We start from the raw sequence: 12510 nt of genomic DNA on the forward strand, positions 1-12510 counted from the left end.
ACAATTCACGTCTTTCTTTTAAATTGATAATAATAATGATAGTCTTTATTTAAGATAAAAAATTGAAGAAATGTTTTTTATTTAAGTATAAAATTAATTCTGACATGTATGAGAGAACAATTATTACCAGTAAAATTTTTTAAATAATGTAATAGTAATATATCAATATTATTTACTTAAATATATATATATATATATTTCAAAAGAAAAAAGAAATACTCGTATATATATCGAAGATCTCAACTAAAATATATGTGTAAGCTTTATTTTAAAAAATATATTAATATTAAGAGAGAGAATTATATAGTTTTAAATAAATGTGTATAGATATATATATATAATCTTAAAACTTCAGTTATTAAATTTTACGTACCCCTTTTCTCTCTGTACTTCAATAATATTTATAAATTATAATAATATTTATAAATACAGCATAGAATATCCTATAAATATTTTTTAGAATATTCATGAATAATCTGTAATTATTCTTAGAATGTACATAGAACGTTTACTGTCTCGCATTGAATATTTTATAAATATTATCGAATAATTTATAAATGTCCTGTGAATATTCCTGAATATATTAAGAAAAATATCTATATTCCCAGAATATTTTAAAAATATTTGCGAATATCTTATAAACGTTCTATAAATATACATAGAATATGAGGTTCCGTTTCGAATGGTTTCTACAAATATCTATAAATGTTGTATGAATATTCCGAAATATTTTAAAAAAATATAAAATATTCGGGAATATTTATAAAACATTTGTAGGATTATTCAAGAATAATTATAGAAATTTCTAGGAACATTCAAAGCGGGACATCGCACATTCCTTGCACATTCATAGAACATTCAAAAGATATTCACGAATATTCCAAAGAATATTCATAGAACATTCAAGAAATATTCCATGCTGTATGGGATATATATATACGTGTGTTTTATATTTATAATAATTGAATAAAGACATTTTAGGCTCACTCACCTCAAATTAGATGTAAGACAGAAGTTGCATTTTTTTAAATTAAAGGCTGTGTAATAAAATAGATAAATACTACAAATACGAATTTATTTTATTGTTGCCGTTTAGAGGTAGTATCAGTACTAGATGCTCAACCATTTTATTGTTATCATTTGAAAGTTTAATTGTTAGCACATAAGTCTAAATGATGTAAAACGTACATATAATGAATAAATAAATATATTATGTTATTATATTTTGTTATATATTTTTTTTTCTTTTTAAAATTTAATTTAAACGTTATTTTTAAGCAATTATTTTAAGGCAATTCTAAAATCATTATAACGTCATACTATTGTCATCTAATGACGCAATTTTATTGTCATTTGATGACATCATACTGTTGTCATCTGATGACGTCATTTATGCTGTGACAAATGGCCGTCAGTATAGGGTTATTTGTACGTCATACTGACCGTCAGTTTGACGTAAGTTCTGACAAAAACGTACGTAAAAAAGACGTCTCATTGACGACGTTGTGCTACCTGGGATATATTATATCTATCTTCACAAAAATTCTATCAATAAACGTAAATTAACTTGATACTTTTAACAAATGTAATATATCGAGTACAGTATACCTAAAAGTTACCACAATCAAATAAATCAGTATAATTTTCTTATACGATACACATTTTAAAATAATCAAAGGAATAAAAAAAATATCCAAAAAATAGACAAATTTTAGAGAGTTGACTTTGGACGGTATTTATAGTCCAAGCTTAAACATCGTCTTAAGATTTTCTTGATTAAGATAGTCTTGTTTGTAAGTATGACTTGAGACTTCATGTATTCATAGTTTTAATTAAAATGAGACGATCTTCATAAAAAAATAAACACTTCTTGTTATTTAAGATTTTTTTACTGAATTTAGTGCTTAAGATAATCTGATTTACTTTCAGTAATCTTTGGGATTTTTCTGATGTATCAGCGAATGAAAGATGTTTAAATATAGAAAAATTTAACAAGATGTATGTCTATACCATTTATTTATGTTATCAAATTATTACAGACTCTAAAGTATTGTTAGAAAGTAATTTTACTGTAAAAAAAAATATCAAGCAAAAAAAAAACATTATATAGATCCCGAAAAGAAATCTTTCTTAAAATTTTAACAAAATATTCTCCTTGAAAAAAAGTGATGCTACAACTTTGAAACAAGAAGCATGGAATCAAACTTCCGATTCATATATCTATTGTAATAAAGTAAAAAATCTATATATTTTTTCTAATTAGGTATGTTAAATGCTTGAAATAAAAATGTTAATTATATCTGAAGAAAATCTAATATATTTGCGGTAGATAGTTTCATTTTTAAGCTAGATTTTAAATATTTTTTATATTCAAAGTAATTTAATTTTTAACATTTTAATGTGTAATAAATTATTACAGAGAAGCGTTCAATTTAGAAAATTATGGAGTAATTTAAAATCAGTACAGAGAGATATCCTTACGCAGGAAAAACATGCACGTTTATCAACAGGTGGTGGACCTGAACCTAAATCTGCAAAGATTGACCCGGACATTGCCGCAATAGCACCCAATTTAATGACAATTGCACCAACATTATTTTCATCAAATTTATCAGATAAAATACTAAAAGGTACTTTCATCTTTATTTTATTTATTTATATTATAATAAAAATTGAAAAAATAGTAACAATGAATATTTTTCAGAACGACAACAAAGAATATTAATGATTTGTATTCCTGAGGAATTAATTGAAAATGTGGAGAGCATAGACTTTATTGATGATGATTTCCAGGAAGTTAATAATGATTCTATTATCACACTTCCTACAAATGATAAAATAATTAATTTTATTGATATTTTCTATTAACATATTTGTTTATGAATAAGAATTTAGAATTTTTGAATGTTACAGACTCAAGCAGTAATGAGACTGATGATGCTGAAAAAGAAAATAATCCAGTAAATGAAATAATTAAAAATAATAATAAAGATAAATTTTATTAATATATTTATTTTTAGACACACCCCTCTCTCTCTCTCTCTCTCTCTCTCTCTCTGTGTGTGTGTGTGTGTTGCGTAGTATCTTAAGCATATTTAACAATTTGTTTTGTACTGGTGGAATCGGCAGACCACGATTGTTAATTTTTGCTAAAATCCTTCTTCAATTTTTCGTAATATTCCATATAGGAGGAATCCTTATTAATCTATAGCGTCTTTTAAATTGTAAATTATTATAAAAGGGTTTTAAAAAGTCCATCACGAATGTATCATTTTCGTACACGATCTCTCTACTTGAAAATCACGATCAATTAATATTTTTTCAATATCATCAATTTCTTTTCCATTATATATAATTCCATAATATTTAATAATAAAGGCGGGAGCACAGACTTTTGCATAACGCATAAGGCATAAAGCATAAAGAAATAAACCAATGAGAGTCCTTCATTTCTATCCCCACTTCTCATTCTGCGGATCTTGCATAGTGCACAAAACATGATGCATAAAGAGTCGAAAAATCCGTAAGGACGAACTTTTATGCGTTATGCAAACAGATACGCGTCTAGATTGTATATTATCATCTCCATCATATTGTGTTCCAGTTTCTAACCTATTCTTTTTTTTACAATACATGTTGTAAGTACTGCATTATTAATAATTATATATATAATTTGATATTTATATTTTATTACATTACAATCAATATTTTATATCGATAGGAAAATGGATCATAAGACATACTGTTTTGATTCTCAATATCAAACTGAATCTTACTACGGACAGATGCAATGTGATTTTGAAAATGAACATAAAAATGAAAATTTTTGTGAAATAGAGAACAAAATAAATGAAAACGAAATAGATGGAGATGCTTTACTTATAGCTTTAGTACATGACCATCCCTATTTATATAATAAAGAATTAACTGACTTTAAAGATCAGTTGAAAAAGCTGAATGCCTGGAGTGAAATTGCAATCGTTTTGAACATGACAGGTATTTATGTAGTATTTTTCTAAATTTCAACTTATTCTTTATTTTAACAAATTTTTTGTAAGAAATTAATTTTTCATTAGTTACTTTGTGTGAATAACTTAAACTTATGAAGTAATTGAAATAATAAAAATAAAATCTCGACGGCAATCGGAGCCTATGCGGATGACATGCACAAAATTAATAAATTAAAATGAGATCTCAAGTCAAACTCATTTATTAAATTCTAAACGTTTCGACCCACTTCGGGTCTTCTTCAGTAGCTGCAAAATACAAAGAAACAAAAATAGAAGATAATCGGTACAATCAGAAAATTATAAAACTCGTATACATACAATCCGCAAATAAATTAAATATCATTCTCCTCCCTATTCAAACCGTCCGGCCGTCGGAGTGTCTTCCTAACGGTGACCATCCTCAGGAAGGAAGCGGAGCAGTGACTCCCTTACCAACACTAATCAACATGGTATAAATTAAACGTAGAACAATTCACAAGAATTAAAAAGTAAGAACCGGGAAGAACACTCACCCCAACAGCAAAAACAGAGAGAAGACGATGCTACACGTGACACATCACTCTAACGACTGTGCGGTATTCTACCTCGACACAGTCGATACATATATACGCAAAAAACAAATATAAAAATAAAATATGAAAATAAAAATAAAAATAAAAACAACTAAACTAATCGGCACTCATATCAAAAGTCTAACAAAAAAACCCGGCTATGTAAAATCACAAAGCTAGATTTTGGTAAATTTTTCTATTAACAGATCAAGATTCTCGTTTAATTTATCAGTGTCGCTATGTAAATTTAAACTATTCCTCTGACGTTTTATGTGGATCATTTCGGATATCAAACGTTTACCTAAAAAAGGCTCCTCGTCTAAGACTTTTACATCCTCCCAATTAAATTCATGGTTCAATAATCTATGTTCCGATATGACTGATAATTGTGACGCGTTTCTTTTTATGTTGTTGCGATGTTCTTTCATCCTAGTTTTCAACAATCTACCCGTCTGCCCTACGTACGACGCATCACAATCCATACAATCAATTTTATAAACTACATTATTATGGAGTTCTCTTGGTAACTTATCCTTGTGTACTTTAATGAATTTACGGAGACTGTTAATTGCTGTATATGATGGAATGACATCCAAATCACGTGTAATGTCCTCGATTCTCTTCGATACATTATTAATATACGGAATATTAAAGTACGAAACTTTTTTCTGCGTTAGAATCTTGTCATTGCATACATTTGCTCTATTATTATGCAACTTATTATTATAGCGGAAGAACAACTTTTTTAACCGCGCTTGTAATGTGTAAAATATCAAATTGAGAGGATAATTATTAGACAAAAGAACTCCAATCATAGACTCAAAGTTAACTTTATGGAATTTCGGATGAGATAGCCAAAAAACTCTATCTATGAGGCTGATAATGGTGCCTTTTTTATGACAGAGAGGATGCTGCGATTCAAAATTTAAATATCTACCTGAATACGTCGGCTTATGAAACAAATCAAACTCAATGCTCCCATTATTTATAATAATGGTGACATCTAAAAAATTCAATCGGTTGTCAACCCCCTCCTCCATGGTGAACTGCAATCTAGGATGGAAAGAATTGAAAGTGTTTAAAACTATTTTAAGCATGGAGGGTGGGGCCGCCAACGCGATATCGTCAACATATCTAAAATAAAATGGAAATGACAATGGAATCGCAGCAATCGCTCTACTCTCCAAATCTTGCAACGTGATATCCGCAATAATCGGTGAGAGGGGGGAACCCATAGGCGTGCCAAAAGTCTGTTGATAACATACATTATTAAACATAAAATAAGTCGAGTTCATAATAAAACGAATTGCCAATAAAAATTCATCTCGTGGAATAATACACTCTTTTTCAATATACCCCCATCTGTTAATTAAACTATCAATAGCCATATCCAATGGTACGTAGGTGAACAATGATGTAACATCTAGTGAAACTAGCTTCACATCACTATCCACACATAAACCATTTAATTTGTTCACTAATTGGAAACTATCAGAAATAGCCGAATCAGGTTTCAGAAATGCCTTATATATTATCTTATGTAAAAATTTTGCCAAGTAATAAAGAGGTGTATTCCTAGATGACACGATGACACGTAAAGGGCAATTCGGTTTATGCACCTTCGGCAGACCATACGCTCTCGGTAAAACCCCGTCCGTGCAGTTCAGGGATTTATATGTTGTTGAAGAAATGTAATTCTTCGTTTTCCATCTCATTAAAATTCCGTGTAATTGATTAATTAGGTTCCTAGTCGGATCTTTTTTAACAACAGTATAAGTATCCCGGTCAGCCAGCAAATCACACATTTTGTCCATGTACATATCTCTGTTCATCGCAACCGTGATATTACCCTTATCCGCCTTCATAAATAAAATATCGGGATTGTCTTGAATGAATTTACCCGTCAATTTGGAGGATGTAAAAGTCTTAGACGAGGAGCCTTTTTTAGGTAAACGTTTGATATCCGAAATGATCCACATAAAACGTCAGAGGAATAGTTTAAATTTACATAGCGACACTGATAAATTAAACGAGAATCTTGATCTGTTAATAGAAAAATTTACCAAAATCTAGCTTTGTGATTTTACATAGCCGGGTTTTTTTGTTAGACTTTTGATATGAGTGCCGATTAGTTTAGTTGTTTTTATTTTTATTTTTATTTTCATATTTTATTTTTATATTTGTTTTTTGCGTATATATGTATCGACTGTGTCGAGGTAGAATACCGCACAGTCGTTAGAGTGATGTGTCACGTGTAGCATCGTCTTCTCTCTGTTTTTGCTGTTGGGGTGAGTGTTCTTCCCGGTTCTTAATTTTTAATTCTTGTAAATTGTTCTACGTTTAATTTATACCATGTTGATTAGTGTTGGTAAGGGAGTCACTGCTCCGCTTCCTTCCTGACGATGGTCACCGTTAGGGAGACACTCCGACGGCCGGACGGTTTGAATAGGGAGGAGAATGATATTTAATTTATTTGCGGATTGTATGTATACGAGTTTTATAATTTTCTGATTGTACCGATTATCTTCTATTTTTGTTTCTTTGTATTTTGCAGCTACTGAAGAAGACCCGAAGTGGGTCGAAACGTTTAGAATTTAATAAATGAGTTTGACTTGAGATCTCATTTTAATTTATTAATTTTGTGCATGTCATCCGCATAGGCTCCGATTGCCGTCGAGATTTTATTTTTATTGTAACACAATAATTCGAGCCGAGATTAATAGTTTTTTTATATTAATTGAAATAAATTGTAATGTTAATTTAAACTAATGACAGACAGTATAATTTTTCATGTTAGATTGCAAACTAGTAAACAATTTGCTAGAAATGTAGCATGCAGCATTTTTAACAAGCTAGATTGCATGCGATCTAGCATGAAAAATTGTACCGCATGCTGCTAAATTTAATGTAATTTTTGTTGCTAGCGGATGAGTGCCAATCTAGATGGACACGCTTACGTGAAAGATATACAAGAGAGAAAAAGCAAAGACAAGAAGAGACAACCACTGGAAGTGGAGCCTCAAAAAGGAAAACTTTCGAATTTTTCAATAACATGCAATTTTTGGATCCATTCGTTAAGAAAAGAAGGTATAGTAAAAATTGTGAAGAAATTAGAATAATCAAGATTTCTTTTTTATATATTATCTTCTTAAAACTCTTTGTACTGCAAAAAAGCAATTTTTGATATTTTGTTTCAGAACAATGACCAACGTGCATGCAGTGACCAAAAACTCTCCATTGACTAAACGGTACATTTCTTTTCAAAAGTATGTAAAATATAAACATAATATTCATATAAATTATTCATATAATTAAAAGTGCTTCTACTTGCAAATTAGTAATGAAATCTCTATTTTCTATTTTTAGAAACTTTAGCTCCAATAACGAAAAAGAAAATCTCCCTTTGAATGCAAGTATCTTGATTGAGCAGAATTCTTCAAAAGTTAATATAGAATCATTAGAACAAAATCGATTTAATTCAAACTCAAGTGGCAGAAATGAAGTGAACATATCTTCTACAGCTACTTTAAGTGAACAGTCTTTTACAGATATAAATTCAGCACATCTAAGGTACATATTTTCACAAGCATTTTTATTTGTAGCATTTTTCATGTTGTAAAAATTTTGTTTTGTTTGAAAAAATTTATAATTTTTAGAGACTCAACTTCACTTTTATACAAATCAAGCGACGCGGTAGCCTCACCATACCAGTCTGATGCTTCTTCAGTCTCAGTATTAAGTGCCTGTGATTATGCGACAAAGAAAGGTTTAAATAGTAAAATTAAATCAAAAGGAAAATCGCAGCCGGATGTTGCAAATGCAATTTCCAAAGTCACATCTTTGCTAGAGAATAAATACTCTTCACCTGTTTCAACTGTTTCGTCATCTTTAAAACCGGAAGTAGAAGAAGATGTGGCTTTCTGTCAATTAATACTTTCTTCACTTACAAAGATGCAGGGGTGTAAAAAAGAAAAAAAGAAGGATATATTGCGCATTATATACAATATTTAAAATAATCGAAGTTCTTAAAAGACTGATACAATTCTGAGAACTGCCTTGTGAGAATTGTGTCATATTTCTGTTTTTGATTTTAATTTTTTGTTTTGTTCAGAGTTTCAATAATATAAAATGTATTAACGTAAATCTATTTAAGTTAATTTATCAGTTTAATTTTTATCTTGTTTATTATTTAGAGTTCAGAGTTTAAATATAAATAACTTCGAAAATTATTTAAAAACTTAGAAAAATTCGAAAGTTAAAAAATATTATATTAAAATAATATAAAATATACATTAATAGAAATAATATCAATTAAGTTTTAATTTCTTTAGTAATATAAGAATAATATGAAATGTGTCGGAGCAGAAACATAAGCAACATAGATTATATTCTGGACGGGTTCGTACTCCGGCGTAATATTATTAATATGTCGAGACGCAAATGTCGATTGTGCAACGTCTTTTTTTTAATTATTCAAAACTAGTAAGTAAGTGTTTAAAACTTGAGAGATGTAGAAAGTGCACTTTAATGTTATAAGTTAAAAGTGAGGAGATATGCAATAATAGATAAATCATTTTATTACGTTGATTTTTTATTAAACAGTGAGTTTAAATATGTAACACTAATAATGAATACGCAAACAGCTAACCTGTAATTAAACATTTTTTTATTTTCTGGATGAAGGTGGCAGCATAATATTATTTATTTATTATTAGTTTGGAAAATCGCTATCTCCAAGAAACAAACACAATAATTTAGTGTTGCTTTTAGGAAGATTTGTAAAACCTTCAGAAAGATTTAATGTTCCTTCTTGCAGTGCCAATGATTATCAGAAGTGATAAAAGTATCACTACTATTACTATTACGTATACGTAAATAACATTAAAATGTTTTATATTTTTTTAGAGACTGCGAGTATATGTAATGTATGTATGTATGTATGTATGTACTTACTGTGATGTATTATTATATGACACAAATTAATGTTTTTACTTTTATTTATGAAGCTTACATAGTTTATTTTTTGTACATGCATGTTTACATAATTATGTAATTTAATAATATAAAATTTATTAACATAAATAATATCAATTTCAGTTTTTTGTTTAAAGTTTTTTAGAGTTTAAAATTTAAATGTAATAAAGTATATCAATATAAAATAAAATATAATTGGTATTAAAATAAAAATATAATTTGTATTGAATATTTTATCATGGATCATCGTGATGCAGCCCTCTTCTAATATACTGATATTGCCATGGAACTTCACCTTGTGGCGTTAAAAAAGAATCAGCCAATGTATCTCTTTGTCTATATGCAACTGCAGTTGCATTATGCGTTGAAGTAGGAGGGATGTCTTTAAATACATTTTGAGTATATCGCCGCCACTCTCCAGGAATAACGTTACCTGTTGCATCTTCCGAATCAATAAAATTAGGAGGACAATATATTTTATTCTCCGTTTGCATAAGATCTTCCTCAAACTTTATATAATTATGTAAACATATTGTCGCCATGACAATTTTATCTATATATTTAGGGTGCATATTAATCGGTTTTCGATAAATTCTCCACCGTGAAGATAAGATGCCAAAAGTGTTTTCTATTGTACGTCTGGCTCTAGACAATCTGTAATTCAATAAAACGCTTGATAAGCATACATATATGTATATATATCTTATATAATAACGCTAATAATAAATACGCAAACTAACCTGTAATTAAATATTTTTTTTCTTTCATCATGTAATTTTCCAGCGTAAGGTCGCATCATAATACTACTGATGGGAAAACCGCTATCTCCGAGAAAAAAGCATGGCAATTTAACGTTGCTTCCAGGAAGATTTGCGAATCCTTTAGGAAGATTTAATGTTTCTTCTTGCAGTGCCGAATGATTATCAGAAGAAGTAAAAATTCCACCATCGCTATTACCATCATACGAACCTACATCGACTAATGTGAATCTATATCTGTGATCACATGCAGCCATCAATACAATACTAAATGTCTTTTTATAGTTAAAAAATAAGCTTCCAGAATTTGGCGGAGCTTGTATTTCCACGTGTTTCCCATCAAATGATCCAACACAATGAGGAAAATTCCAATTTTCCAGAAAACCAGTGCAAATATTTTTCCATTCTTCTTCTCTTGGTAGACGAAGGTAAATTGGTTGCAATATTTTTACTATTACTGAACAAGTTTCATGAATAATTTTTCGGACTGTTGACTCTCCACATCTAAAAGCTAGGGCAATAGACAATATTTGATCCCCAGTTGCTAAATATCTGCAAAAATGTCTTGATATGTATATAAAACAATATTACCAAATAAAATATTTGCAAAAGTAAATTTACTAGACATGTTTATTTTATAAATTTAACGTATAAGACGGGCAACAAGAGCCAAATCGCGGATGACAATGCGTTATCCTAACGAAACTAAATAATTTTTCGTTAGAAATAAATACCGGTGCACAAGGCACCAAATTTTTACTTGGACACGGCCAAGATTTTAAATATGAAATAATCTCATATTTTGAGATTTAATTTCAATACCCCTTTAACCCCCCTACGGAAAATAAATAAATGAATGCAAGAGAAAAATATAGATCCGAAAATCGCTGAATCGTGAATCGAACCCGAGACCTTTCGCTTGCCGGGCGACTGCTCTTCCAGCTGAGCTATTCAGATCCTTTCGATTCTATACTTTTCTCTGTTATATATATTAATGTTGGTAAACAAACGCATTTTTTAAGCCAGCGTGTATCAAATATAAGAGTTTTAACAAGGCTCTGTAATATAAATATAAATTTAACGTATAAGACGGGCAACAAGAGCCAAATCGCGGATGACAATGCGTTATCCTAACGAAACTAAATAATTTTTCGTTAGAAATAAATACCGGTGCACAAGGCACCAAATTTTTACTTGGACACGGCCAAGATTTTAAATATGAAATAATCTCATATTTTGAGATTTAATTTCAATACCCCTTTAACCCCCCTACGGAAAATAAATAAATGAATGCAAGAGAAAAATATAGATCCGAAAATCGCTGAATCGGGAATCGAACCCGAGACCGTTCGCTTGCCGGGCGACTGCTCTTCCGGCTGAGCTATTCAGATCCTTTCGATTCTATACTTGTCTCTGTTATATATATTAATGTTGGTAAACAAACGCATTTTTTAAGCCAGCGTGTATCAAATATAAGAGTTTTAACAAGGCTCTGTAATATAAATATAAATTTAACGTATAAGACGGGCAACAAGAGCCAAATCGCGGATGACAATGCGTTATCCTAACGAAACTAAATAATTTTTCGTTAGAAATAAATACCGGTGCACAAGGCACCAAATTTTTACTTGGACACGGCCAAGATTTTAAATATGAAATAATCTCATATTTTGAGATTTAATTTCAATACCCCTTTAACCCCCCTACGGAAAATAAATAAATGAATGCAAGAGAAAAATATAGATCCGAAAATCGCTGAATCGGGAATCGAACCCGAGACCTTTCGCTTGCCGGGCGACTGCTCTTCCAGCTTGGCCGTGTCCAAGTAAAAATTTGGTGCCTTGTGCACCGGTATTTATTTCTAACGAAAAATTATTTAGTTTCGTTAGGATAACGCATTGTCATCCGCGATTTGGCTCTTGTTGCCCGTCTTATACGTTAAATTTATATTTATATTACAGAGCCTTGTTAAAACTCTTATATTTGATACACGCTGGCTTAAAAAATGCGTTTGTTTACCAACATTAATATATATAACAGAGAAAAGTATAGAATCGAAAGGATCTGAATAGCTCAGCTGGAAGAGCAGTCGCCCGGCAAGCGAAAGGTCTCGGGTTCGATTCCCGATTCAGCGATTTTCGGATCTATATTTTTCTCTTGCATTCATTTATTTATTTTCCGTAGGGGGGTTAAAGGGGTATTGAAATTAAATCTCAA

At 30.0% G+C, this 12510-nt stretch overlaps 1 protein-coding gene across 1 annotated transcript; it reads left to right on the forward strand.

Annotated features, from left to right (window-relative positions):
* Positions 1-3391: 3391 nt before the first annotated feature.
* On the forward strand, positions 3392-8577 carry LOC114930872 (uncharacterized). The gene is given in 7 exon segments (XM_029302729.2): positions 3392-3638; positions 3722-3996; positions 7486-7648; positions 7759-7827; positions 7928-8131; positions 8218-8528; positions 8531-8577. Coding segments are annotated over 7 exon segments (1161 nt in total). The 5' UTR covers positions 3392-3546.
* Positions 8578-12510: the final 3933 nt, after the last annotated feature.

Source organism: Nylanderia fulva, unplaced genomic scaffold, assembly GCF_048542155.1.
Source record: "Nylanderia fulva isolate GAGA-0341 unplaced genomic scaffold, ASM4854215v1 Scaffold869, whole genome shotgun sequence".
In the NCBI taxonomy this organism is placed as follows: Eukaryota; Metazoa; Arthropoda; class Insecta; order Hymenoptera; family Formicidae; genus Nylanderia; species Nylanderia fulva.